The sequence below is a fragment of the Manihot esculenta genome, chromosome 18, assembly GCF_001659605.2.
Source record: "Manihot esculenta cultivar AM560-2 chromosome 18, M.esculenta_v8, whole genome shotgun sequence".
Taxonomy (NCBI): domain Eukaryota; kingdom Viridiplantae; phylum Streptophyta; class Magnoliopsida; order Malpighiales; family Euphorbiaceae; genus Manihot; species Manihot esculenta.
The window spans coordinates 2053270-2080392 of record NC_035178.2 but is presented as its reverse complement, the minus strand read 5'-3'; the positions used below and the strand labels follow the sequence as shown (position 1 = coordinate 2080392).

Below are 27123 nucleotides of genomic sequence, written 5' to 3'. Positions count from 1 at the left end.
CCTCGTTGGGTGCTCCGGAAGTCTGATAAGCCCAGCTATTTTCTCATTGACAAAGTTATGAGTAGACCCACTATCAATAAGAACAATCAGCTCAAAAGATTGAATTTGTAGTGCAACTCTCATAGTACCTGCGGAAGACCAACCAGAGAGAGCGTGCAACGAAATCTCAGGCTCAATTTCTTCGTCATCCTCGTCAAAATTAAGGCCACCGTCAAGGAGGAGAAGCTGCGGTTTGGAACACCTGTGGCCTGGAAAAAATTTTTCGTCGCAGTTAAAACACAATCCCTTTGCTCGCCGATTCTGCATCTCTTCCCAGGAAAGTCTTTTGACGGGCGTGGATTGTTTAGAATACAATGGTTTGTCTCCATCCCTGGGTTCAGCTTGTTTGTCGCGAACCTGGCTGATTCGGTCTCCAACACTGCTAGATGCCTCCTTACCAGCAAGCGATAGGTCAGAGATCTTAGAAATGGCTGCTGTGAGTTGTTGCAGCTCATTGCGAAGTCCCTGTTCCATTTTTGATACACTCTCCTGGAGCTGACCAAGGCCAGCTTCCAAATTCTCAATTCGCTCTTTGTTTGTTGCCATGAAAAAGAAAAGAGAGAAAGAAAAAAAATTAGGAATTAATGGCTCTGATACCACTGATGGGTCCCAGTCAAAACCTTAAGAAATTAATTAAGAAAAATAAAAAGTTTCTGGTTTTTTTTCCCCTTTATTGCTGCAGCTACAAAGAATTTAAATAGGAAAAAACTCAACAACTTATTCCTAACTTAATGGCCACAAACGGCACTCATGAGAGATTCTAGCCATGATTTGTTAACACCAAATATGACTAAGTAAACAACTAAAAAAAATAACGAATAAATGCTGCAGGATAAACATATCAGCATATTTAATTTAAATACTTCTTATTCTTGATGATCGACCGAGTGGACTGCCTCAGGGGTCTATCAAACGCATTGAAAAAGAGCAAACCCTAGTACAACCTGCCCTTGAAAGTTGAATAGAACTTAAACCGACTTAGGATATTCTAGTCTAAAAGTCCATCAACTTCCGTGTTTGTGTAAATGTGGCAAAAAAGTATGAATGCATAAAAATAATTATATATCCAAATTTACTACAAAAACTTACCTGAATTTAGATTCGTTATAGAATCTAAGACATCATCTTTTCCTTTATTTTAACAAATTCTTTCATCATTTTCTGTTTTCTGGAGGGGTGATATATTCTTTTTTCTATTAAAAAAATGTCAATGTTTAAATGGTCGTGAAGAATATAAATGTTTAGATGATTGGTTTTTTGAGTTTCAAGTACAATAAAGCGAATAGCTATATCCTTACTCCATTGTTATTCTTCTAGGTGATTTTGTATTCTAAATGCTATAGAGATGAGTGATTTTATATTCTAAGTGCTATAGAGGTGAGTGAGAGGAAGAAATAAATCATTTAACTCATAGATTAATGTTGACGAATTATCCCAAGAATGATAGTAGATGAAAAATTAACTTTTAATTTTTTATATGATAAGTTAATTTTTTATATAATATCCTGACAACTTTCATGATGGACTGTTGCGCTAAAATCAATTTATAATATGTATTTCTTTTATCATACATAACTTTTAATTATCTTTTATATATTTTTTCAGATTTAGTATGATTTAAAAAATAATAAACAAATTTTAATATTTAAAATTACAAATTCAACAAAAATACTTTATTATTAGAAAAATATTTTTTTTAATTAAGATAGGTCGAAAATTCATTTCCGATAATTTGACTATTACTCTAAAGAAGAGCTTTGTTTTGTTGAAAAAAAAAAATAATAATAATATAAAAGTTTTCCTGGAAGAAACTTGGTCTTCCGTCACTTTGATAAAACCTAAATATCAATTCAACATTATTTAAATAAATTATTTTCCTCTTTAAATTAGCTCACGAAAATATTATTCAACCAGTATAGTTAGGATTCATTCATATTAAAAATTACGAGCATCGATTAAAAAAATTTAAATATCTACATTAATCCATATTTATAATTAAAATTTTATAATTTTAGTAATAAAATTAAAAAAATTCAATTTATTATAATTATAACTAAAACATTATATTAAAAATAAAAATAATAATAATAATTAACATTATAGCACCTAAAATTTTATATTAATAAAACACATACTTTTTTAATTTAAATTTTATATTAAAAGTAAATATATTTATATTTATTAATATAATAATAAATATATTATATATAATAAATATTTATTATAAATGAATTCGACATAAAATTTCACATATAATTATTATATATTAAAATTTCGTTAAATATTCTTTAACTATAAGCATATATTGATTATGTTTAATATTTAAATTATAAATAATTATTCTAATAAATTAACCGTTTAATACCTTTCATATTTATATAATAATTTTAAAATATTTGAAAATAGAATTAATTTTTTTATATTTATCTTAATTTTAGTTATTTATCTTAATTAATTTTAATTAAAAATTTTTAGTTCATATATTATGTCAATATTATTTATTAAAAAAATTTATTAAATAAAAAAATTTAAATTTTTAAATTTTGAATAATAAAATAAAATTTCTTTCAATTTGTTACAATTATAACTAAAAATACTAAATTGAATTTGAAAAGTTATTGATAAATTATAATATAGTTTCTTAAATTTTTATATTAATAAATACATAATTATTTAATTTAAAATTTATATTAAAAATATATTTTTATTTTATATTTATCATATATAATATTAAATAAATAATTATTATAAATAAAATTTCACTTTATAATTATTATATATTAAAATATTCTATTGAAGATTTATACTTATCACTATAAATTATACACATATTTTTAGTATATGAAAAATTATATTTTATATTAATAATATTAAATTAAATAAAATATTATATTTTTTAAATATATAAAGATATTTCTTTTATAATTTTTATAAAAATATAAATATATTAATTATATTTATGATAAATTATTTGAAATATTCAATATTTTTATTTTGCTCATTTATATAACAAATAAATATATAATATATATTAATTTATTAGTTAATTTTAAAAAATTATATTTTATATTAATAATATTAAATAAAATAAAATATTATATATTTTATATTATAATTTTTTTATATTTTTAAATTTTTATTAAATCATAATATATGTATAAAAATAAATAACGAAAATAATAATAAAAATATTATTGAAATAAAAATATATATTTAAAAAATTATTTTATTTGCTAAATAAAATGTTATGATTATATTATAATTTTTTATTAATTTAATTTAATTATAATTATGATACATTAAAAAATTAATTTTATTATTTAAAAATTTAAATATAAATATAAATTAATTTGAATATTTAAATTTTTTTTATTTAATAAAATTTTAAAAATAATTTTAAATAATATAATACATGGATAAAAAGGTTAATTTTATTATCGAAAATTTTAAAATGAAGATTAAAAAAGGGATAAATATTTATATATTGTTTTTTCAATACGCCTTTAAAAAACTGACAAACCCACCCAAGTCCCAAACCAACCCTAATCAATTTTTCTTGGATAGAGATACAGCTGTCGACGCCTCTCTCCCCCACTTCACTGCTGAATGCCGAGACTGCCGGCAGCCCAGTCGGAGACAACCCTTCCCTCTCCCCAGTCGGCGTCGGCGACATCTCCTTTCTCTCCTCAGTCGACGACAACTCTTCCCTCTCCCCAGTTGGCGACAACTCCTTTCCCTCTCTTCCCAGTTGGCGTTTCTTTCTTTCGTTGAATCGGTTATTCTAGTAATCAAGATTTGACTGGAACTCTCTTCAGGTTTGTAATCAGATTTTGATAATCAAGGTTTTTTAAGTGCATGTTGTTAAAGATTTTTTAGTTGCTATTAAAGATCTTTAGAATTTATGTATTATCAATCTGATTATTTAGTTACTGTTAGAAAAATTTTAGTTGCTGTTAAAGATTTTTTAATTAATCATCAAGATTTTTTGTTTTGTTGTATGAAATATTGTCATTGTAAATTTGCCATTTATCATAGAATTTCTATTACTGTGATAAATTTTGGTGACCAGGCTTCAGTCCCATCTGGTTCTGTCTCTATCCCCTCACTAGAAGCACCAGAATATTCATCTGAATCATCAAATTTTGTATCTGATGCCTTATTCATATATGGAGGCATCCCTTTCATGGATGGATCAATGATTTCATCTGTTTGACCAATAACCAAGATTAGGCACCAATTATATTGTTTAATAGCACAACCTTACAAGAATAGAAGAAAATAGTGCCATGCACCATCAAGGTAGGAAATGCTGCTATAGATTAGGCTACATTGAAAATTTTTTATGTTCCTTCCACTGCGTTAGTTCATATTTATTAGTTCTTTGATAAAGCTTTTATCCTTTTCTTTTAATGCTGGTTGAATTATAATTTTAGCATGGTTCAGATTTAACTAGGTGAACTGGTGTGATTATTTTAGTTTTTGGTTGTGTATTGACTTAAATAAATTTATTTGTTGATTAAGTTACTGTATGTTATTTGTTCTTGTGGTTATATATTGTTTGCTCATTCATATTATTGTTCTTCATATTTAGGATATTTAAAATGTCAACCTTTAATAGTTCCTAAGTAGTTGGGTTCGGGTATTATGCGGGTATTGTTAAATGGATTTGGAACGGGCATGGGTATTAAAATTAAAATACTAAATGGGTTTGGGAATTTTACATATAATGGGATTCGAATTTAGGTGCTTCATGATCAATTCTTGTGAAATGGTATGGTATTTTGATGGTGTAGATGAAGTGCCTCAATACAAAGGATAACTTCTGAATTTAGGGCTTTTATGTTAATCCTTTGATGAGCATTTCATCACTAAGAATGATGGACCTAGTTTTATCTGCTACTTTGAAATAAGCAGTTAATGGACTTCTCTTTTCCAAAAGAGAGAGAGATTAATTTGTTTTGAAGTTATTTGCATTTATTTGTTGTTTTGGTTTAAGGTATTATTTGTAGGAGCTTTTGTTTATGGGTGATTCTTGCTGCAAATGGATGGAAGGTGGATCTGATAAAATTTTGTGTTCCGGCAATAGCTTATTACTCCATATAAAAACCATATATTCTCCTCAGAATCTGTCTGTTTTCTCATGGTACAATTACCATTGACGGTTGTAGGTCTGAAAAGAAAAATATTCCTTAAGAACTTATCCTGACAGTCTGTGGAGGGATACTTTATTTTTTCATAGCTTCTTCTGATTCCTATAATTCCTCACTCTCTGCAGTTGGTTCTAAAATCTACATCATTTCTGAAAAGAAACTTGGGTGGTTTGTTTTATCTTTTGTCTATGGATCTTTTTTAATTTCCTTTGTTAATTTCTCAACTTACCTTATCTTCAAAAAGGTAGCTGATGATGATTCTAAATGGGTGTGCCTCGCCTCCTGCTGCTGGGTGTGCTTTTACAAACACCAGGACATGTAAACCCATGCATAGTAGCCTGTTATCTGCATGTGTTCCTCGATCGACTCCCAAGGCTGCATTCTTAAATATCAGGAGTTCATTGTCTTCAGTTCAAGATCTTACATCTAAATCCCGATCATGTAGAGGTACCTGCAAAAACTCTCTCTTTCTCTCTCTCTCATAATGCTCCTCTTCTATTTTATTTTATTTTTCCCTTCACCCCCATTTTTTTTTTTGGAAGCAGTTATGAAGCAAATGGTTTATTTTGTCATCAAAACAAATAGTGGACTTACCATGAAGCCTTAATTTATTTAACAGTTCTGACCATAACTTCTCGCTTTGGTGGTCTTAATATGCTATATACGGCACCTCAATCATGGTCCTTCTTGTTCTAATTTAGACATTTTCAATAATAGGTTTGCCATTATTGCACCTTTCTTCTTCGTCAACCCCACTCTTAAGTGGTGATCAAGGTAGAATTTGGCACACTATTCCCTCATTACCAAGGCAACGAAAATCATATGAGTGCCCTCGAGCATCAAAAGATGTCCCTTCCAGTTTTCGCTATCCTCCAATGACCAAGAAGCCAAGATGGTGGTGGAGGACTTTAGCATGTCTCCCTTATTTGATGCCTCTTCATGAGACATGGATGTATGCTGAGACAGCATATCACCTGCACCCATTCCTTGAAGACTTTGAATTTTTGACATACCCATTCCTTGGAGCAATTGGCAGTTTGCCAAGCTGGTCCCTGATGGCATATTTCTTTGTTGCGTATCTTGGAATTGTGAGGAGGAAGGAATGGCCACACTTTTTCAGATTTCATGTAGTGATGGGCATGTTGTTGGAGATTGGTCTCCAAGTGATAGGGACTGGGACCCGTTTTCTGCCACATGGTTTTTACTGGGGTAAACTAGGCATGCATTTTTGGACAGCGTTTGCATTTGCTTTCCTTTTTACGGTCTTGGAGTGCATACGGTGTGCTCTTGCTGGTATGTATGCTGATGTCCCTTTTGCCTCTGATGCAGCATACATCCAAATCCCTTATGATTAAGAAGTATAAGAACAAAAAGTAGTGAGTTCTTTCAATTTTCTGTTTGCGTTGGAAACTTCTTGAGCTGAATGACTGGGGAAGTTCTGTTCCAAATCTTTCTTGTTATTACTGTATGAATGTCGCTTTGAAGGTTTATAACATCCCCGTGATCTTGCAACTGTTCCTCTTATTTTCAAAATATGCTGCTTGTAGGTTAGCTTATAGTAGTAGTCGTGCCTGATTTTTGCTGCTGGCTTGATATTTGCTGTTGGTGTAGATCATATACCATGAGATGTCATTATAAAATTTCAATTGGCTTTTGACTAATTTAATGATGAGAGAGAGGGAGGGTCGTGTATACAGGGCTCAGTTCCCAAGTGGAACTCCTAGTCTGGAAGTTATTGAAAATATTGTATATTTATGTGTTTATCATTCATAGTTCGGAAGTGAGCACTGATATGACTCCTAGGTTCTGAGTCCAGCCCGGAATAATAGAATAGATGTATGGACTTTGGAGGAGTTGAAGAGGTCTTATTATTATAAATAAGGTACAGTAATATAAAGTACTAGATAAATACAATTGCACATGCTAATATATATTTTTATTTGGTAAAATAATTTGTTATAATTGTAATTTAAAATTTTTTTAAAATCTATTATAATTAAATTAAGTTTTATCTAATCTTTTAATTAATTTAATTTAAAATTTATTTTTAAATAACTTTTATTAATTAAACTAAATAATTTAAAATTATTGATAAATCTAGTAGTGTATAAATATAATTGAGCAATTTTATAAATTATTTATTCATTCTAATTTATTAGAAACAAATAATTAATATATTAATAAATCAATTTTATGAAATTATCTTTTAAAAAGAATTATAAGAATTATTTCATTAGTAACATAAAAAGCTATATGTTCGTTATTTTTTATATATGATATTGCGTCACTTTTATGTAATATTACACATTTTAATATCATATTGATAATTCCTTGTACAGAATTAATAACAAATAATTGTATTTAATAATTTTAAAAATATAATATTTTAATTCCGCATGGTGTGCTGTAGTAGTAAAGGTATTTATAGTGTTAATATGCGTCAGACTTCAATACTCAAGACATATAGAGCACCTGGGTCTGCTTGCCTAGGTGTCTGACTTACTAGAAAACCACTTAATACAATATAAACAATAATAAATTACGCTCTTCAGAAATTCTCAAACAATTGCGTTCTGCAAGCAAAATGCACACAAGCCCATTACTTTCAAACTCATGTATCCTTTAGGATTCAGTCTGTTTTAGTAAATTCAGTCTCTGTTTATCATTACCTCATTTTATTTTTATTTCTCCTCCTACATCTTTACCGACTAACACCTTCACACAAATACAAGATTTTTGTTTTCATCAAACAGTTATTTAATTTCTTTTAATTCTTTTTTAATATAATTTTTATTATTGCTTTCATAAGAACGTTGATGATTAGTTGAGTCTGACTATCTCGATTTCCTTCGAATTTTATGTGGTCTGTAAAATCGGACTTTAGTTGGTTTGGGTCTCATCTTATGCAACATATTATGGGTCTATATTAAATTGGCTTAAGCCTCTTTAATTTGAGTTGCGGCACGGCAAACCTGTCAGTCTGAAATCCATTAGTCATTATATTGGACTGGTCTATAATGAATCATTTCTACACAATAATTACGTTTGGCAATCCATTGACGCAAGGAAATGTTGGCAAAAGGTGAAGCACTAGTTGTGTGATCTTCATCATCAGATTGGAACTAAGAGTGCAAGAGGCAAATGTGATGGTCTTATTTGTCTTCAGACCCAGACACCCAATTTTTCAGAACTGGTGAGCGGAAGCCACAAATCAGAGGCCAAAACAGCCCAAACTCAACTTCATGATTATGTCATTGATTAACCAAGTGGCCCTATATACAATTTGGAGCCCCACCCATTACCCAATACCATAATTAGAAAGTGCAGAGGGGCAAAAGTTAAAAGCTTCAATAATGTAGAGTATAATTCCCAAGTTGATTGATATTTGTAGACACGGGAAAACCAAATTACAATGCCTTTGATTTGAGATGATGCAATCATAACCTACTCAAATTTGGACATGTTTTTATTGTTAATTTGCTTTAATAATATATAGAATTTATTTGAGCATGTCATTGTAGTCTGACATCATTATGGCTGGGTGCCTTTGCCTTTCAAAAGCAAAAGCTTTAATTAAATACAAATGAGTGGTGATTTGTGTTGAATTCAGCCACAAATCCTGTGTGTTTGGCATTTCATAATTATATTTTAATTGTTAAGTTGCATTAAACAATTTTTTTTAATTAATAAATTTGAATTTAATATCTTTAAGGACTATAGCTTTTAGTCACAATATAAAGCCACTTGAAATATTTGAAATAAAGTAAGGCAAGGGCTCAGCCAATTAATTTATTAGTGGATAGCCACATGCTTCCAAGTTTCATCACCTCCTCTCCTCTCTAATAATATTTATCTTTCTCTAAACTTTATTTATTTATGAAGCTAATAAAAGCTAAACATCAGATAATAATTATAATAATAATCTCTTTGCCTACCTAAATTCACCCACTTCATTAATTTTACTCTTTCCAATTTTTTTATTAAAGCTCTTGGCTCTTGGGAATTAGCTTTCATTCACTTATGCAAATCCTTTTCATTAATGCAAAATAAATAACATTAGTTTGCTCTATTAAAATTATCTCATGCAAAAAAGTCCAAAACTATATGGAATCATATAGAATTCTCAAAATTTAAATAATAGAGCAAAACAATATAGTTTTAATTATTTATTAACCGATGAATTGAGATCTAGAAATTATCTGATGAGGATATATGGACGATAACTTAGTTCAATAAATAAATCAATGAACTGAGATCAAATCAATGGGGTGTGAATATTGATGAATCAGATCCTGAGTTTAGAAAGGTTAAAGTTTTTTTTTAGAGCAAAAAGTATGATGCATTCGGTGAAAAGGTAATCTCCTCTTTTAGGTTGGATCAATGACATATATACTTTTAGTTATTATGATGCTCTCTATGTCAAATTTCATTGGATTAAGTGATGATGTGTTCTTACAGGTCTGTTAGATTCATTAATTTGACAGACGATTGGCTAATAAATATGAAATTGACTAATTCATACTTTATCTATCGTGTGTTATATTAGTTAATTAATTTACCATACATATATTTATATTTAATTTATCACACATGTATTTATGATTTTGGTGATATTTTTGAGAAGACAATACATTCTACTATGATTGAGTAAACAGTTGACATCCCACTGTGAATGCATTAAATCGTACTCAATCAGAGGTCTATATTATGATTAATAATAATGGTTTCTGTGATAAGTGCAATTGCATCTCAGAAAGCAAGAGTTGCAAAAAATGAGCTATTTATAATTCAAATTAAGGGGGAATGAGTCAACATACATGCAACTACTTGTTTTTATTTTATTTTATTTTAAAAAATTAACTTTGACGATTAAGAGAAGTTGTTGTTGAAAAAATAAATTATATGAAATATCTATTGGTCCCACGTATTATGGGATTTCTCTAACAATATATTTAGATAGAATGAAAGGAAAGATAAGATAATCAAAAGTAATGTTTACCTAATATAACTTAGTGGTCACAAAATTATAATTGAACAGATAATATTTCATATAATTTAATTTAAATAAATAAATGATAGAGTTGCAGTTGCTTTGCTCCTTCATACACCTTGTGCCTCGTGGCAGCCAATTTTGGCTTTTTGCCTTGTACCATTATTTTTTTTTATTAGTATGTTTATTTAATTTATCTCATTCTCACTAAAGAGGAAAAAAAAAAAGAAACATGATGATTTGGCAAGATTTGCTTGTTTCAAGTAAAGACAATGACTTTAAGGATTTCCTTGTTGGAATTGTAATGTGGAGTAGTGAGGCCAAAACAGAGTCATTATGCATTGAACCAATCCAAATTCTAGAACAATAGAATAGAAGAAAAATATATTATTAATTAATTTATGCAAAAACTTAGCAGCATCTTCAAATCCACAGGCAGTGTTTGGTTAATTGTTATTTTAAATATGTAATCACTTCGATTTTTGGAGCATTCAATAATTTTCCGTTGTTAATTTGATCTTTATGTCCAGCCCCCCATTAGTGTAATTAACAAATTTAATTAGTGGCATCTTTTTTTCCTTTCGACAGATTGTTCTTTCTATTTTTGTCCTAAAAACCAAAAGTAAAATGAAGATGCTCCTTTAATTGTCATATTAATTCTTAAAATCACTTCGATTTTACATTTGTTTCAATTGTGTATCCTTGTACAAATATTTGTTTTATTCAAAATATATCAATAGTTACCGTGAATTTACCGATTTAGTTTGATGGTAAGGATCTCTAATACCCGTTTCAAAAAATAAATAAATAAATAATCAATAGTTACTGTAGCCACAAAAGAGTAAAAGCAAAGATGAACACTGCACCAGAGTTATGAGAATCATTACTACATATAATACTAGAATAGAGACCAAATACATGTAGATCACTTTCACACCATAATCATAACCCATTACAAGCCAAAGCTCAAATCATCATCTTCCATCTGCCACTCTCTCATAGACATGTTGCTTCATCCTATTAGCTAATTAAAGATTAGGGAGAAAGATCAGATTTTTCTTTTTCTCCCATATCATACCCATAATTAAGACCACGCACAGAAACCACCCAGAAAAAAAAAAAAAAAAAAAGAAAGACAACCATAAATTGACCAATTCCTAGCTCTGACTGATCTGAATCCTCTCAATACTGAAAGAAATCTGGAGAAGCCATGATGGGGTGATTAAGATAGATCAAACTTAATGGGTTCATGAAGTTATCAGCAGCAGCAGCAGCAGCACTTGTTTGGAGATCCTCAGTCTCCAAAACACTATTAGTTGTGTTGATATAATTGAGGATCTCATTTAGGGATTCAAGTCTTTGGTTAAGTTCTACCATCTGTGCTCTTAAAATGGAGTTTTCAGCCTCAACATTCAAGTAGTGTTGGGTGGTGATATTGATGCTCGTAAGGATTTGGCTATTGTCTCTCTTTAGCTCTGTCACTTGGGACATCAATTTATCCAGGTGCTGCTGTTTTTTCTGCCTGGATCTCCTTGCTGATTCTCTGTTGGATTGCATTCTCTTCCTTTTTCTTTGATCCATCAAGTTCTGGACGTCCTCTTCAGAGCCAGAGTTGTGAAGCTGAGAAGATCCTGATGAATTTCCACTAGAGGATGCCATAGATATATATATATATTTACACCAAAAGTAATACTAACTAATAATAATCTCAATAAAACTGAGATCTTTTATCTTGATCTTACCTTAAACGCAGGACCCAGCAACTAATATTTTCTGGGAAATTAATATAGCTAATATATATATATGTAAGTAATATACTATTGATTCAGGCAGAGAAGAAGAGGTTATTCATGAAAACACATAGAACCAATAAAGGAACACAACTGAGAAAGATTGAACGAGATGGGTCCTGCGCCTGAGAGAGGAATTTATCATAAACCCCGAACGGAGGATTTCACTGAGGACTGGAGACATGAATCTCAAACATTAAGATAAAAATACGCAGCATCAAAATTTAGAGAGATAGAGAGAGAAAGCTTTTTATCTTGAGCAGAGCAACAGGCAGAGAGATCTCTCACCCAAAGATTCAAGAGCAAGAAAACCCAGAAAGGAGAAGAGCAAAAATACAGTTTCTGAGAGGAAACCAGCAGAACCTCAGCCTTACTGAAAGAAATAGAAAGATGGGCAAATCAGAAACTTATAGAGGGGGAAGAGTAGAGAAGAGAAGAGGTATTTGAGGGAATTGAAGGGGGAATTTATAGAAGAAAATGGGAAGAGTGGAGTGAAGAGGAAATTAAAAAAAAAAACAAAAGGGAAAAGGGTAAAAGGCATAGGAATCTCAAATGGTAGTTGGTGAGAGAGGAGAGGTGATTAGGCATGTGGGGTTGAGGAGAAATTTGCAGAAGAGTCCAAATCCAGCTGGTGAGCAGAGCACCATTTATTATTCAAATCATTACCTATCTTTCAGTTTCAGGTTTGTTGTCTGTTTTCATATTTTGCTGTAATATATATATATTTTTTTTACCTCACTTTCACCGCTAAGTACCAGAATTAACCGTTGACGTACTGTGCTTTTTCTGTCAAGTTGCAGCCTTCACGGTTGCAGGCAGAGGGAATCTTTGGGATACAGAGGGTGCTTCAAAATCTGATGAAGGGTCATTTCGACAATTTATCCACCAACAAACTAAAGTGAAAGTCACGTGCACGCTTCAACAGTATTTACAACGTATTAGACAATCTTAACTTTTTTTTTTTCTTCCTTTAAATTATTTAAAAGTAATTAATTACTTACGTAATTAATAATTATTTTAATAAAAATTAAAATCAATAACTTTTAATATATGTAAATAATTTGAAATATCTCTAATTAAAAAAAAGTTAATTAACCATAGATTTTGTTTCAACAATTAACCATATATATGCAAATTATTAATTATTTGAGCAACGGTTCGAAAAATATCACTTTAAATATATTATTTTAAAATTATTAAATATTAATTTTAATTATAAAAAGTTAAAATAATTTTAATATAGTGGTCTCAAATTTAAATTTAAGAAGAATCAATTGTAAAAAATAAAAAAAAATGATACTTAATCATACTGGATCAACTATGCCAAATCCTTTTAAGTAAATAATAATAATAAAATGTGTCCATAAATGAAAATTTTCTACCATTTATATTTAAATAATTAAAAAAGGGAAAAGGTAAACTGAAAATGAAGTTCAACTAAGGGAGTTGATGATGGCTAGGGCCACGTTAAAGATAGCCAAGCTATCACCTAATTATTATTTATTAAAAATAATATATTATTATCATTAATCAATTTAATTTAATTTTTTAATTTTTTTATTAAAATTAATTTAAATTGAAATAATTAAAATTTTTAAAATTAAAAATTTAATCAAAATAAATAAAAAAATTAAACTAAATTTTAAAATTAATTTGATTCAATTAATTTTTTCGATTTGAATTGGATACTGCTCACTTTTAATTACATGATTTGAATTAAATGAAAAAATTAGTATAAAAAAAAATAAATCAGTTCTCTTCTACACAACAACTCTTTAATAAATCTATTATTTTTAAAAAAACTGAACGTTAGAAATGTTTTTAATGAAAATATTTTTTAAAGAAATAGTTTATTTTATATTTTTAATTATAATAATTTATAAGATTTTGGAAGTATATAAAACGATTTTTTCATTAAAATAATGAAACTATTTCTTCAAAAATAATTTAATTAGTATTAAATTGTATGCATTACAAAGCTATCAGCTAATATCAACGGCCTCCAAAGTATTAGGATGGGCGTTAATTAGTGGACCCCATTGTGTTATATATACTTCAGAATATTCGGGTGCCTAAACCAACCGAATTTCGGTTTATTTGGGTATAAACTGATCAATCAGCTCTCCAACCTCCCTCTTTCTTCTTCTTCTTCTTATTATTTTAGATGTTACATTATATTTATTTCATCCAATAAAAAATAGCATTATTTTTTTTAATATAGTGATGATTTATATAAGTGGATAAAAAGGTTTAATTCAGAAAAAAGTTAATAGATTTAATTGATAATTGAGAATTAATAGAGCAGAATTTTAATTCGTAAACGTTGAGATTCAGAGAAAAATTTATATACATAATAAATTAGTAAAGCTAAAAAATTTATTTTTTAATATAGTTGGTCCACTATATTTATACTATGACTATATTGGAACGTTTTAATTGATATTTTATCAGATTGAAAAGTATCTCATGGCAAATATATTAAGCAGCTTATTAATGGTAGATAGTTGACTAATAAATGCTGAGCCACTTTGTTCATATGCATTTATCATACGCATCATGTCTATCAATCCTACAGTACAATAATGACTCTAACAAAATATTGCGTGTTTTGTAGAGGTCTATTCATTGACTCCAAACTTTGAAAACATCGGCATACTCGTTTTGGATATTAATAAAATCTATAGTGTTGGGATATGTTTTTAAATATTGCATGTCATATCTTTTATTGTTCGGTTAGATCTGATGGTACGATATATTTTTTGTATTTCGCGTACACATGTCACAATCTCTACGAATTCTGTTACTCTTATATTATCGCATAAATAATATTTTTTTATAATATTTATAATATTAAAATAAATAACTAATATGTATAAATTATTATTTCAAAAAGAAATAAGATTATTTTTATGGACAGAACTTACAATTAAATTTTTATCAATGTGTTCCTATCTCTAATTATTAAAAAAAAAAGGACACTATACTAATTAAGCATATCTCCACGGGGAGATAGCTTAAACCCATACCACCTTGCCTGCTTTGATTAATAAAAAATAAAAATCTTTAATGCATAATTTTAATGTCACATGCTTATTGGACTCTCTTTTTCTTTACTTGGTCTTAGTTGTCCGCCGAGAAGTATTCATCCTTCTTTTTCCTTATTTTTACAAAGGAAAAAAGAAAGAAAGAGACTCGTTGTTGAATTCTTTGCCCAAAAAACAATTTACCCTTATTAAAAAAAATATTAATTCTTTTTTGAATAAAAAAAAAGAAAAAGTTAAAGCATATGGGGGTGTCCTTCACAAGGAAAACAATTGGGCAACATTGACAGGTTTCATGCTTTTGATATAGAGTGAACACCTAACCTTTTAACATTATGTTAAATAATTATCTCTCTCTTTCTTTCTTCACTTCCAACATAAGAAAAAAGCTCTCAGATTGTAATGCACATTTTCCCATTACACATCATGAAAGTAAAACAAAGTGAAAAAAAGACATCAATGACGGTATCTCTCACCTCAGCTCTTGTTATGATTTTTTTATTTTTTAATTAATTTGCATATTACCCTTCTCTATTTCCTTTTCAAAAAATAAAGGTGATTTATTAAAAAAAAAAAAAAACTCAAGCTCATAAACCTACATATTACAACTTAAGAAAATATTTTTGACCTCTTAAACAACATCTCCATAAGCCAAAGGATTTATCTGAAGAAAAAAAGCAAATAGCATACAATACCACCATCGCACTTTATGGAAAGAGGTCAAACCATCCCTAAATTTCAATTAAAACAATAAACATAAGGCACAAAAAAAATAAAGCATACGAAAAAAAATAGAACAGCTCCAAATCTCAATAAATTGAAAATTTTAAAAAATCTATTTAAAACGCTTCATTATCTCTTTTCTTACATGTAAATAAATCAATAAAACACCAAAAAAATCCTCATACGAAAAGCAAATCAAAATCAAGCTTGTAATTTTTCCGATTACAATTTTCTCCTTATAGCTACCTAATTAGCCCATTACCGCACTAAAAAAAAATAGTGAAATAGCGACTAAATATTTAGTTGCTAATTAAAAAAAATTAGTTACTATTTAGAAATAATAATCCATCAGTGATTTAAAAAATATTAATATTTAGCCAGTCGCTAAATAATAGCAACGGATGACTGTTGGGCTACTAACACTCGAGCCGTAGTCGAGCCCTTATAAAAAAGTCGAACCCAAGACCTATTAGAGTCCGCTATGCATCCATTAGCACACAATTCCAATCACGGTTAGAGCAGATTGGACTGATCTGGAATCCTTGATAACAGTTGAGTTTCAAACACTCCGACTTTTGCTAAGCCCATAAGAGAGAGACAGATCAAAGACTCATGACAACCCAGCACACCGGCGCGCGGTTGTGGTTCAGGATATCGAAGCCCAGCTTATACGATTGAATAGGTCAGCAAAACTACAGGCCTCTATGTAGTCAAAATTGAATCCATACAGGGAATTAAATAACCGTCTAATAATGGAAAAAGAGAACATCCATATGTACGATCCTACATGATAGAGACACTTCACTATAAAACAAAAAATGAGAGATATATAGAGGAAAATAGGAGTAGGGGACTAAATTTTTTTATACACACAAAAATTCTAATTTAGCGGCTAATTTACGACGAACTAATAGTAATAAATTGGATGCGAAAACAAGTTTGACACTATAAAGTTTGGTCGCTAAAATGGCCGCAAATAACTCGTTACAAATTGGTTGCTAATTGATCGGTGAAATGGTCACACACAATTTAGTTGTTATATAGAAGCTGAATCTCTCTTTTTAAATTTTCTTTTAAAATTTTTTATGATCGCTAATTGATCTCTAATTAAAATAGAGACTAAATGGTCATTGAATGATTATCATTTTCTTGATAATTGATAGTTAATTTAAAGCAAGCATTTTTATTATTTCTCATTTTCTGAAACTAATTTATCACTGATTTTTTAAATATATTCATAAACTTGTTATATAACACTGTACACATATTTCAATCAACAACCCTATAATCTGAAATAGCAAAACACTAATATAGTCTAGTCCTGAAAATACATAATTAATATTACAATGTTCCTGTGTTAGTATCAGGCTGGACAAATAACACAAAACAATGAGTTTACAAGAAATCAAAGAAACAAGTATATATTATATTTATTCTAGCTAGTTTCTGTAACTCACAGCTTCATCAACTTCTACAAGGAATGTAATCTTTTATCCATTTTGCATACCCTTCTCAACACTAACTTCCAACACTTCATTCTCTTGAATAACTTTTTCACCTTTGAATTGAGAGCAGTGGTCCTTGTCATTAATGGTCTCACCAGTACCCTTACATATCATTATGAGGATGTTGCATTTGTTGGATCATAGATGAACCAAGTTATCTTATGGAGACCTTAATTCTAGAACCTTGGCAATCTCAACATGTAATAGATGCACCTGATTTGGAACCTTTACTGTAATTTTACATAAAATTCTCAAGTTAGCCATATAAGATACGAAAATCAAGATGCCAATTATATTCTAACACTGACCCTTTGCATTTTGGACAAATAACATTACGGTAAAGAGACAACTTGAAGGTGCCATTGTAGAGATTCTCCAATGAAAACTCCTCTGCCTACGGCATCTTTTACTACCACCACTTGTTGAGAAACAAAATTTTCAAGTCAAAATGCTTGGAATTTATGCTATAAATAAAAAATCACAAGATTTAATTGTTAGTAAACAAAATTTATGCTATAAATCACAAGTGGGCCACCAAAGAAGGATTGAAAAAGGTCAAATGGCTCATGAACACCCCTCCTCTGCCCATTCCCTTAAAGGGTCCTCACCATATTGATCATATATCTCACATTTCTCTAGATCACTCAAAACCTCATAAGCTTAGGCAACTCTTTGAACTGAAAGGCGGACGATAATAAACAAGTTGAATAAAAACATAACCATTATATTTTCCCAAAAAAAATGAAAATGAAAATTAAAAATTTCAAACTATTAGAAATCAACTGAAATTGTCAAAGTTTGTTTCCTATAGCAGATTATCATAAAAAACTTGATGAATAATCAGCAACCAAACAATCAAAAGATAATCTTTACAAACCGACAATATCCAAAATTGTGTAACAACAATAACAAAGCCAAAATATATACCGATAAAATAAAGTTTATCCTCACAATTAAAACAACATAAAAAAAACCCATATAAATTCAAGAGACGAAAACCAAGTCAGCGTCAAAAGGTACCAAATTCTGCAGGCTTGATTTCATAAGATGCATTTCAAGAGACAAAAACCAAGTCATCATCGTTAACTGAGGCAACGAGATAAGAAAATTAGAAAACTCATAATATAAAGGGATGCTCTACAAATATTCGATTGACAAAGAACCCATTCAAGAATCAAAGCAATAAATCAAAACCTTGGAGAACGATTCAAAATGGCGTTCTAGTACCTGTTGCGATTTTCTTCGCCGTCAACCTGCTGCTGCTGGTGTCGATGAATGGTGGCTCTGATTTCCTTCACCATCAGCCTACTGATGCTTCGGTAAAAATGGTGGTTGGGTCCCACCGCTGAGCAGGGTAGGAGGTGAGGGGACGATGGTGACACCGATGAGAAGGACTGAAGGAGAAGGCATGATGGTGTCGGCAATGAAGTGGTGGAGAAAGGACGTCTATCGTGAGAATGGGAACGGGACTCGCGGCCGTCGGCTGTGGTGCGGAGAGTGGAAAAGAATATGAGTTCTAGTTAAATTAAAATTAGCGCTGATGATTTTTTTAATCTTAGTCTTTCTTAATTTTTTAAAAAATATTAATCGATCATAAATTGCTGATTAATTTTAAAAATTATTATAAATTACTAATTAAATTAGTGGTCTAGTTTTATTATGAGTCGTCGCTGATATTTTACGCCATCAATTTCGTTACACTTAATATAATTTAAAATTTCGTTATTTATTGAGCATAATGATACAAAACTAATCATCCAATAATTTTTTAAATATACATACCTTTATATTGTAATTATAAAATTAGTTTAATAATAAATATATCCAGATAAATTTAAAAAATTATAAAATTTTATTTTTTAATATCAAATTCTTCTCTTCTCTTGTAATTCTCAATTTTCATTTAAAAAAATAAAAAATCCCTCCGTATTCAGATGGTTTCAAAATGACTATTTCACTGTTTTTAATAGTGCCGGTGATGGTGAAGTGGAGTATGGCCAAGGCATGTGGTCCCAGCCATGACTGGAAGTTGGGTCTCATATGGTTAGCAACATGGGTGAAAAAGCTGGTTTTATGGACAAAGGTTACACATGGGAAGATCTTGATAGGTTAGTTCTGAAGTGAGACACTCCTAAGGTCTATGTTAACTTTGGGAGCATGTCTCTCCTGCTCTAATGGAGTAGGGTACCCTTTTGAAAAAGTGTTGCTTTTTCCTTCTTTGTAGGGTGTCATTTCAGGGTTGATGTCACATATCTATAGGGTTCCAAGTTGCTTAGCTACCCTTGCTTTTTTTTTATCAACGTTGGCTTATTGGGTATCGACAGCTCATTGATTTGCGTTTTGTGATATGATCTCTGCCTGCATTTTTGTTTTGTCTGAATACTGCTTGCATATTTCTCTTAATTATTTTGATTTCCCTAGATATTATAAGTTTAAGATTTATTTAATTTAACTGTAAAATAAAATTGATAACTAATTATTAAAAATAGAATATTTTAATATAATTAATTATTAACATGTGGCAAAGGATTAAAGAAGTTGTAGAATACCTAAATGTAAGTAATGGTTAATTTTAAAAAGAATAACGTCCACATGAAGGAAAACAACACTTCCACTTTATCAGAGATAGGAAGTGCTTCATCCTTGACGGAGCTTTAACTGAGTCCACTCAGGAATTTTCCATTTATTTATTTAGGTCTTATCAAATAAACTTAATCTTCGTAGAAATTATAAATTTTAAATTAAGAGCTGTATCTTTATTCAATTGTATTGTATAATTTTATAATTTTTTCTAATTATAATAAAGTTAGATATTTTGTACGTAAGTAAATGAGAATATATATGCAACAGAAGCAAAGGGGCCCTTCCAGCTTTTGCAAAGGGCCCAGAGACAAAACTAACTATTTACCTAGCAATCATTTTCATATGCTTTTCCTTTTCCAAATTCTTTTGAATCATCTCCCTTTTTATTTTTATTATTTTCACATGCATCAGTGGTTGGTTTCCAAAATACTATCCCTTCTTTTACTGTTGATATGTAAAAAATTGATAACAGATATATTTTAGATATAAAAATAAATAAATAAAGGAGAGGGTGAGATCATAAATTTCTTAACCTAGGCCTACCATGGACAAAATACTTATAAATTTAGCAGGACCATCCATCTGCCATCACTATGCTATCAATTGTATACTATTTTTTTAAAGAAGGCATCATCAGCCATGTGATGTGCTTTAATGTGCATGGCAAAAGCAACCATATCAGTTTTCTTATCTTTTAAATTTCCCCATCCTGTAAGACTTCAAAGATAAACAATATCTCAAAAAGCAGAACTAGGGTTTTCTCCATATCGTACGTGCATGCGACAACAGTGCTTTAAAGTGACCCATCACTCTCAAGCTGTGAAGATTTACTGCCCGCCAGTACGTTTTCTTTGTTTTGCATTTACCATTATCAATCTATGTATACCTCCAAATAATAATAATAAATCCCATGAAATATTTCTGAATATTTTAGACTCAACATTATATGCTATGAATTTGACAAAGTGGGCCAAAAAAAAAAATTGGCCAAGTAATTAATTAATTGACAATTATTAGACTTGGAATTAATGGTGGTTAAAAAGAAAGATGGAGATGCCACAGTAGCCCCACCAAAAGCCAGATTCCCTGAATTAAATAAAAGTACTGAACCGCGATATATGATCGACTATACGAAGGCATTCAAGGGAACCTATTGCTTTAAAATTATAAATTAGTTAGGAGCAATTAGCTGGCTTTAATTCTATGTTGTCTTCAAAATCATAAAGTTAAATTTAATTAGACGTCAATAAGAATCACATCCTTAATTGATTGGATTAATATTCTGTGTCTGCCCCAATAATGTTAGAAAATAAAATAATCAGACCACATTCATTTCTATATATGTAAAGCTACAGATTCATGCTGAAGCCTAGGAGTTGTCAAAATCTGCAGGCAGCTGCTGAATTTTAAATAATTTTCTAACAGTGAGGTAGTAAGAGGAAAATGGACAAAGAATCACCGGGAATTTGTACTATTTTAGCACATAATCTTATCGTATATAGGCATCTGATTTCCTTTCTCCATGACCAACAACTCAGAAGCTTCTTGTCTTTGCCATGCTTTATTAATTAGCCCTCGTTTTTTCCCCCCCACTTAAAAATTAGCCACTTTTTTGTTTTACATTACCAATTTTTTAAATAAAAAGATGTTGGAACTAAGTTAAACCTAAAACTAATTTTGAGAATGTAAACACCCTGTTATTATACTAATTAATTTAATATAATTTCAACAATGTAGTGCCATACGAACACGGGCTTTCTTAATTCAGTAGGCATCAAATGGGCATTAAGGACTGGCCATGCAAGTCTTTCTCTTTTTCTTTTTTCTTTTCTCAAAGACTAAATTATCTTACAGAAGTAGGAGCAGGGATTAAAACCCTCTAATTGCAGAGATGCAAACCTGAACTATTGGGCTCCCTCGGCCTGGCCCATTGGAGTTCCTTGTATTACAATAAAAATCATAAACACCCATTAATCTATAGGTGAACAAGTCCTTATATACATGCACAAAATTTCAAGGAACCATTTAAGCTCTAATGGATAATCGAGGCAGCAAATAAAGTGGCTTTTTCTTTTTTTTTTTTCACCTTCTCTTACTTTCTGGGAGTATGCAAGGACAAATTTTCAAACAGGCAAAACATCATGCGTGCCAGTACCAAGCCACTACATATAATACATGCATATCTGCTAATGTAAATGGAAATAAAGTCAATCTACATAGCAAGCAATTGCATGCGTCATTTGTAAACTAAATGTTCAACGCCCCAACAGGCAACGGGCTCTTCACAACAAGCTTGGTTAACACGACACCGTTACAATACATTGATTTATATATTCTAAACATACAACAGAAGTTTTCTCATACTCTTACAAACGTACTTGGATGCATCTATGTACAGAAACTATAAAGGGCCACATAAAGTTCAGAGCTCAGGCTCATTACCAAGCCCTTAAAACATAAGTTAGTCAATCATGCATCAGTGGCATGACCGGTGCATGCTTTCTTGATATTATTAGAACAAGAGGGACAGCACCAAAAAAGGGAAAACAAAAAAAAAAAAAACTTACGACTAAGAAAAACTTCCGCAGTTTGACCTATTGTGACAAGATCAGGCACACATCTGCCCATTGGCTGCACCTGATTCAGGATGGTAATGGAGGATCTCATTCCACATCATCTCCCGTATCATCTCTTCCCCTAAATCCTCATCTATGTCAAGATCAATAGGGACCTGGGCTGGAGGATTGCTGTTGGGATCATAAAGTGGGGACATGTAAGGGTGCTGGAGTGCTTCAGTAACAGTTATTCTCTTTGACGGGTCAAAAACAAGCATTTTCTGAAGCAGGTCAATTGCGGAAGGATGGGCATTAGGGTAAAGGCGAGAAAATGGAGTACCAGGGGAATATGGAAGTGACTTAATGTATTTCTTAGCCTTAGGGTTATCAATAAATTCAACATCCACCTCTCTCTGGCTGCCGAGGATGTTGATGATAAGTTTAAGCTGGTTGAGACACTCTGTGCCTGGAAAGACAGGTTTCCGGCCAAGAAGCTCAGCAAAGATACATCCAACAGACCAGACATCAATGGATGTGCCATAGTTATCACAGCATAGGAGTAGTTCTGGAGCTCGATACCAGCGAGTAACAACATACTCAGTCATGAACTGGCCCTTGCCATTGCTAGTGCGTGCAAGCCCAAAATCACAAATTTTTAGATCACAGTTTGCATTTATAAGTAAATTACCAGGCTTCAAGTCACGGTGGAGAATGTTTGCTGAGTGGAGATACTTCAAACCCCGGAGCAACTGCACGAAGAAGTGTGAATTCATAAAAACTCAGTAGGTCCATGCACCTAGAGAATACATATGAGTGTGTAAATGCTTGTCTTAAAAGAAAAATGGTAACAAAATGCTGAAGCATGACAAGCCAACAGACTAATAGGGAAAGATTCAGAGTTTCACATAGTTGCAGCTGATAACCACATCCACTGGAATCCACTTCCAGAAAATAAGCTTAGTGTGGCATGAACAGAAAAAAACACATGAAAGGTGAATAAGGAAAGCTATAGTGATTCACAAGCAATTTCGACAATTTTAATAGGAGCAATGAGGCCAGAGGAACTATTTTCATCCCTTAAAACAAATAGAACTTCAAGCAACATGAATGGTAATCTTCTAAAATCCAAAAGAGGATACTAGAACAATATATTAGTCTGTATGCTTCATTTCTGTGTTACACGGACTCGGGTACGAGCATCAGCAATGGGTGCATATTCTTGTGTCTATCAACTATCTAAATAAAGAATATAGGCATATGGACCTGAACGTAGACACGGGTGCTTGAATCCATTATGTTATATAAAATAAAATAGAATAAACAACATAAAATTATGCAAGAATAGTTATTGCTCTAAATAGATCATTAAATACAACCAAATACTTCATTCAAAATATAAATAAATAACTATTTTATATCTCATAGGAAATCAGTGCTTTGTTATACATTCTTTTCATCTTGAGAGAAAAAAGTGCTCTATTAACTATGCTTTTCATCTTTAGAGATCTCTGTCACTCAAATGTCTGACTATATGAAGATGTGTTGGACACATATAGTGTCGCTTGCCGTGCAGTGTAGTGTTGACATATGTACGGCATAACAAAATGAAGAATTAGAGTATGAGAGCTTTATTGGATGCAAATAGAAGATGTAATAAATTCATTTGCATCTGAATCCAGCAAATTCACAAATGATAGTCACAGTTAAGTTAACCGAAATAAAAAGACAGCAGAACTTCTATGCCCCTGGAAGATGGATAAGGCAACCATCAGAACAGACTCTTGAGACTCTGATTAACTTTTTAATAAAATCTACAATATCAGGAACACAGATACACACACCAACACCATGTTTTTGATATCTGAATCTCATCCCCATGATTATTCATTATTCATAGCTAGATCCCAACCTAAAATGTTTTCTTTAGATGTATGATTTGAATTGTGCATTTCAGATGAGAGCCAAATAGCTTCCTAGAAAGTAGAAGTGTAACCATCTTGAACGCGCATCTCCCAAATGCTATCTCATATTACATACCTTTCACGGTGTTGCCTTGCTTTTAAAAAATCACTACTAATAATAGAAATCAACTGACAGAAACAGAGACATTTCTCTATCAGTATCATTCTGCAATTAATTAAATTGGTGCAGCGAAATTTCATTTCCACACTTGAAAGACTACACTGTCGAGCATCAAAAACTAAAGATACTAGCATATCTAAGCAAAGCAACTAGTTGTCTAGAAATGCAAAGTACAAGTGAGCTAAAAAATTGTCTTGAAAACATTATTTTAAATTTAAGGCTAGTATTACCCAAATCTGATGTTAATACACACATTGTCAAAATAACAAGAACATCTTGTATCAAAGAATATTAATAATGTTATCCTGGTTAACAGTAATCTTTCACAAAAACCAAGCATATTAATTTTCTCTTGTTAACGCACAAGCTGATATAATAAGAACATCTTGTAACAGTAATCCATTAACAGAAAGGCCAGTAAGAGGTAAGTCAATAATTAACATTGCAACGGCTGTAAAATATTTCCACGCAAATTTTTAACAAAAACTAAGCAAATGGTTTCCCAGAATATTTCATCAATTAGTTTCTATTACCACAAAAGCTAGCTATGGTAGAAAATGCTGAGCATTAACCTTATCATCTTTAAATTCAGTACCACGACTACTTGAAAAACCTTCCTTTCACTAATAGCTAGCATATAGATACCTGAAATAGGAAGTACTGGCAGTGATCATTAGAAAGTGCTTGAGAAGACTTAATAATTTGATGCAGATCCGTATCCATTAGCTCATAGACCAGATATACATCCTTGAAACTTCTCCTGTGAATAGGCATCATTACATCCTTCAACTGAATGACGTTTTCATTTCGAAGATGGCGAAGGAGCTTCAGTTCACGTAAAGTTCTCAGTGCATCAACACGATTCTCAAAAGCATTGTGTATTTTCTTGATTGCAACTTTTTCGTTGGTTTCCTTATTCACCGAGGAACAAACGATTCCATAAGCTCCTCGGCCAATCGGCTTGATGGGAACATATTTCGTGTCAATCTCAAACAAGGTTTGCCACATAGAATAGTAATGCTTCCCCTGAATTCTAACTCCATTTGGAGGCTCAACCGGAGTCGCCATTGCCTGTTATTAAAATGAAAGCTGGAATTTTGAAATCAAAAGCGTTGCACACTGATCATTCTGATATAAAACACAAACTGGGAATTGCTCAAAACCGAAAAAATTGACCCAGTACATAACGGAATTAGCATGTGAATATAGAAACATCGCCATTAAAAAGAGACCTAACCATCACATAAGGATCAATTACAAAGTCTCTCATGGGAGACATTGTATCGAGACTTTCCAATCATTTATGGTTCGGTCAAAGAGCACCATCAGATAAGATGGACTTGTACCTATAAAGTGTGAATTGATTCTCATGGAAGACATCAGATTTCTATTGAATGCCCAATGTCACCATTGAAATTCCTAGAATATTAAATGCTCAAAGTATATAACAATTTGCCAAAAAAGGAAAAATCATAAACTCTTTTTCAAAATGATATAAAAGTGGAGGGATAAAGAACTTACTTTTGATGTTGTGAAAGTCTTTCTTATCCAAATAAAATACTTTACAATCTGCTACCCACATCAAAACTCATCCCCCATCTCAGCTGAAAAATTCTCTGTAACAAAATCAAAGTTCCTTCAATTCCCAATAAACAAATCCAATGTTCTCCCAAAATTATTCTCGAACATAATTCAATTGGCCCATCTCATGAACGTAACTCATCCAGCATCAAGCCTGTTAAATTTGGTGCCAGAAAGCATAGATTATCGATCTCTGTGAAGCCAAAAAGGCTAGAAGCTCTGTATTGGATCTGTTGCAGTGAAGTATCGGTAGATGGTGATTTCTAAGAAATTACGCAGCGATGATGATCCGTTATCTCGTCGCGATCAAAGTAGGGTGCCAAAGCAAAAGGCAAAACGAATAATAATGCTGATATTTTTTGGGTTATCGCATCTAACCGTCTGAGAGGCCGGAGAGTCCGGTTGCTCTCACTCAACGACAACTTTTCTATTTTATTGTACGATGTGATGACGTGTTATAGATCAATAATTTCCAAACGGCGCCGTTGAGCATATTCTACCAGGATTCCTTTCTATCTCTTTTTAAAAGAATAGCGTGGTATCTTAAGATGCAAATTAGTGTTATCGTGGCTAGCGAAAATATGTTGCTGCAACTATTACAAATTATTTAGACATTTGAAAATTATTAAACTTTTGATTCGATTAAAATTATGTTTTATTTTTACAAATTAAATTACAATTATAATATAAAAATTTTAATTTAATTTCAATTTTAACTATCTCAAAAATAAAATTTAAAAAATACTCTTATTGATTCATAATGATATATTTATTTTTATTTTTATATTAACTAAAAAACATAACTACTATATTTAAAGTAAGACATTTTATATTTTCTTTTAATATATTTTTATATTATTTTATGATTAATAAAACTTTCAATCATGTATATTATTGAATATAACATATTTAAAAAAAATAAATTGATGAGGATGAAAAAGTAAAGGTGGCCGAGAAGGCGTATATGAGAAAGAGATGAATAGTGGAGTTGTGAAACACGAGGTTTTTGGTTTGGCAATGTAACCACTAAAGAAGTGCCATGTCACGGGTTCCACGTCTCACTTTATATTGCAACGTGGCGCCT

The 27123-nt window shown here is 31.0% G+C and overlaps 3 protein-coding genes across 6 annotated transcripts; 1 reads left to right on the top strand and 2 right to left on the bottom strand.

The window, feature by feature from the left end:
* Positions 1 to 3559: 3559 nt before the first annotated feature.
* Positions 3560 to 6701, top strand: LOC110606997 (protein TIC 20-I, chloroplastic). 3 transcript variants are annotated; one of them, XM_043953626.1, is made up of 4 exons: positions 3560 to 3854; positions 4109 to 4338; positions 5434 to 5636; positions 5907 to 6701. In XM_043953626.1, the coding sequence occupies exons 3-4, from the start codon at positions 5441 to 5443 to the stop codon at positions 6542 to 6544; spliced, it is 834 nt and encodes a 277-aa protein (XP_043809561.1). In that variant the 5' UTR covers positions 3560 to 3854; positions 4109 to 4338; positions 5434 to 5440; the 3' UTR covers positions 6545 to 6701. The 3 variants fall into 3 exon arrangements, with proteins under 3 accessions (XP_043809561.1, XP_043809562.1, XP_043809560.1); XM_043953627.1 differs by lacking the exon at positions 4109 to 4338 and having other exon boundaries at positions 5438 to 5636; XM_043953625.1 differs by lacking the exon at positions 4109 to 4338 and having other exon boundaries at positions 3561 to 3854.
* Positions 6702 to 11050: 4349 nt separating this feature from the next.
* Positions 11051 to 12453, bottom strand: LOC110608191 (bZIP transcription factor 44). The gene has a single exon (XM_021747403.2). The coding sequence runs from the start codon at positions 11836 to 11838 to the stop codon at positions 11362 to 11364; it is 477 nt and encodes a 158-aa protein (XP_021603095.2). The 5' UTR covers positions 11839 to 12453; the 3' UTR covers positions 11051 to 11361.
* A 9661-nt stretch (positions 12454 to 22114) lies between these two features.
* On the bottom strand, positions 22115 to 26460 carry LOC110606614 (mitogen-activated protein kinase homolog NTF3). Of its 2 annotated transcripts, none has more exons than XM_021745504.2 (3): positions 25980 to 26460; positions 25104 to 25547; positions 22115 to 23125 (listed from the first exon to the last, which is right to left on the bottom strand). In XM_021745504.2, the coding sequence occupies exons 2-3, from the start codon at positions 25524 to 25526 to the stop codon at positions 22430 to 22432; spliced, it is 1119 nt and encodes a 372-aa protein (XP_021601196.2). In that variant the 5' UTR covers positions 25527 to 25547; positions 25980 to 26460; the 3' UTR covers positions 22115 to 22429. The 2 variants fall into 2 exon arrangements, with proteins under 2 accessions (XP_021601196.2, XP_021601197.2); XM_021745505.2 differs by having other exon boundaries at positions 25104 to 25529.
* Positions 26461 to 27123: the final 663 nt, after the last annotated feature.

Coding starts and splice junctions, on each gene's coding strand:
- LOC110606997 (XM_043953627.1), top strand. CDS start 5,441: ATGATGATTCTAAATGGGTGTGCCTCGCCTCCTGCTGCTGGGTGTGCT. Junction 5,637..5,906: donor TAAATCCCGATCATGTAGAG/GTACCTGCAAAA, acceptor TTTCAATAATAG/GTTTGCCATTATTGCACCTT.
- LOC110608191 (XM_021747403.2), bottom strand. CDS start 11,838: ATGGCATCCTCTAGTGGAAATTCATCAGGATCTTCTCAGCTTCACAAC.
- LOC110606614 (XM_021745504.2), bottom strand. CDS start 25,526: ATGGCGACTCCGGTTGAGCCTCCAAATGGAGTTAGAATTCAGGGGAAG. Junction 23,126..25,103: donor GCCAGTACTTCCTATTTCAG/GTATCTATATGC, acceptor TTCTTCGTGCAG/TTGCTCCGGGGTTTGAAGTA.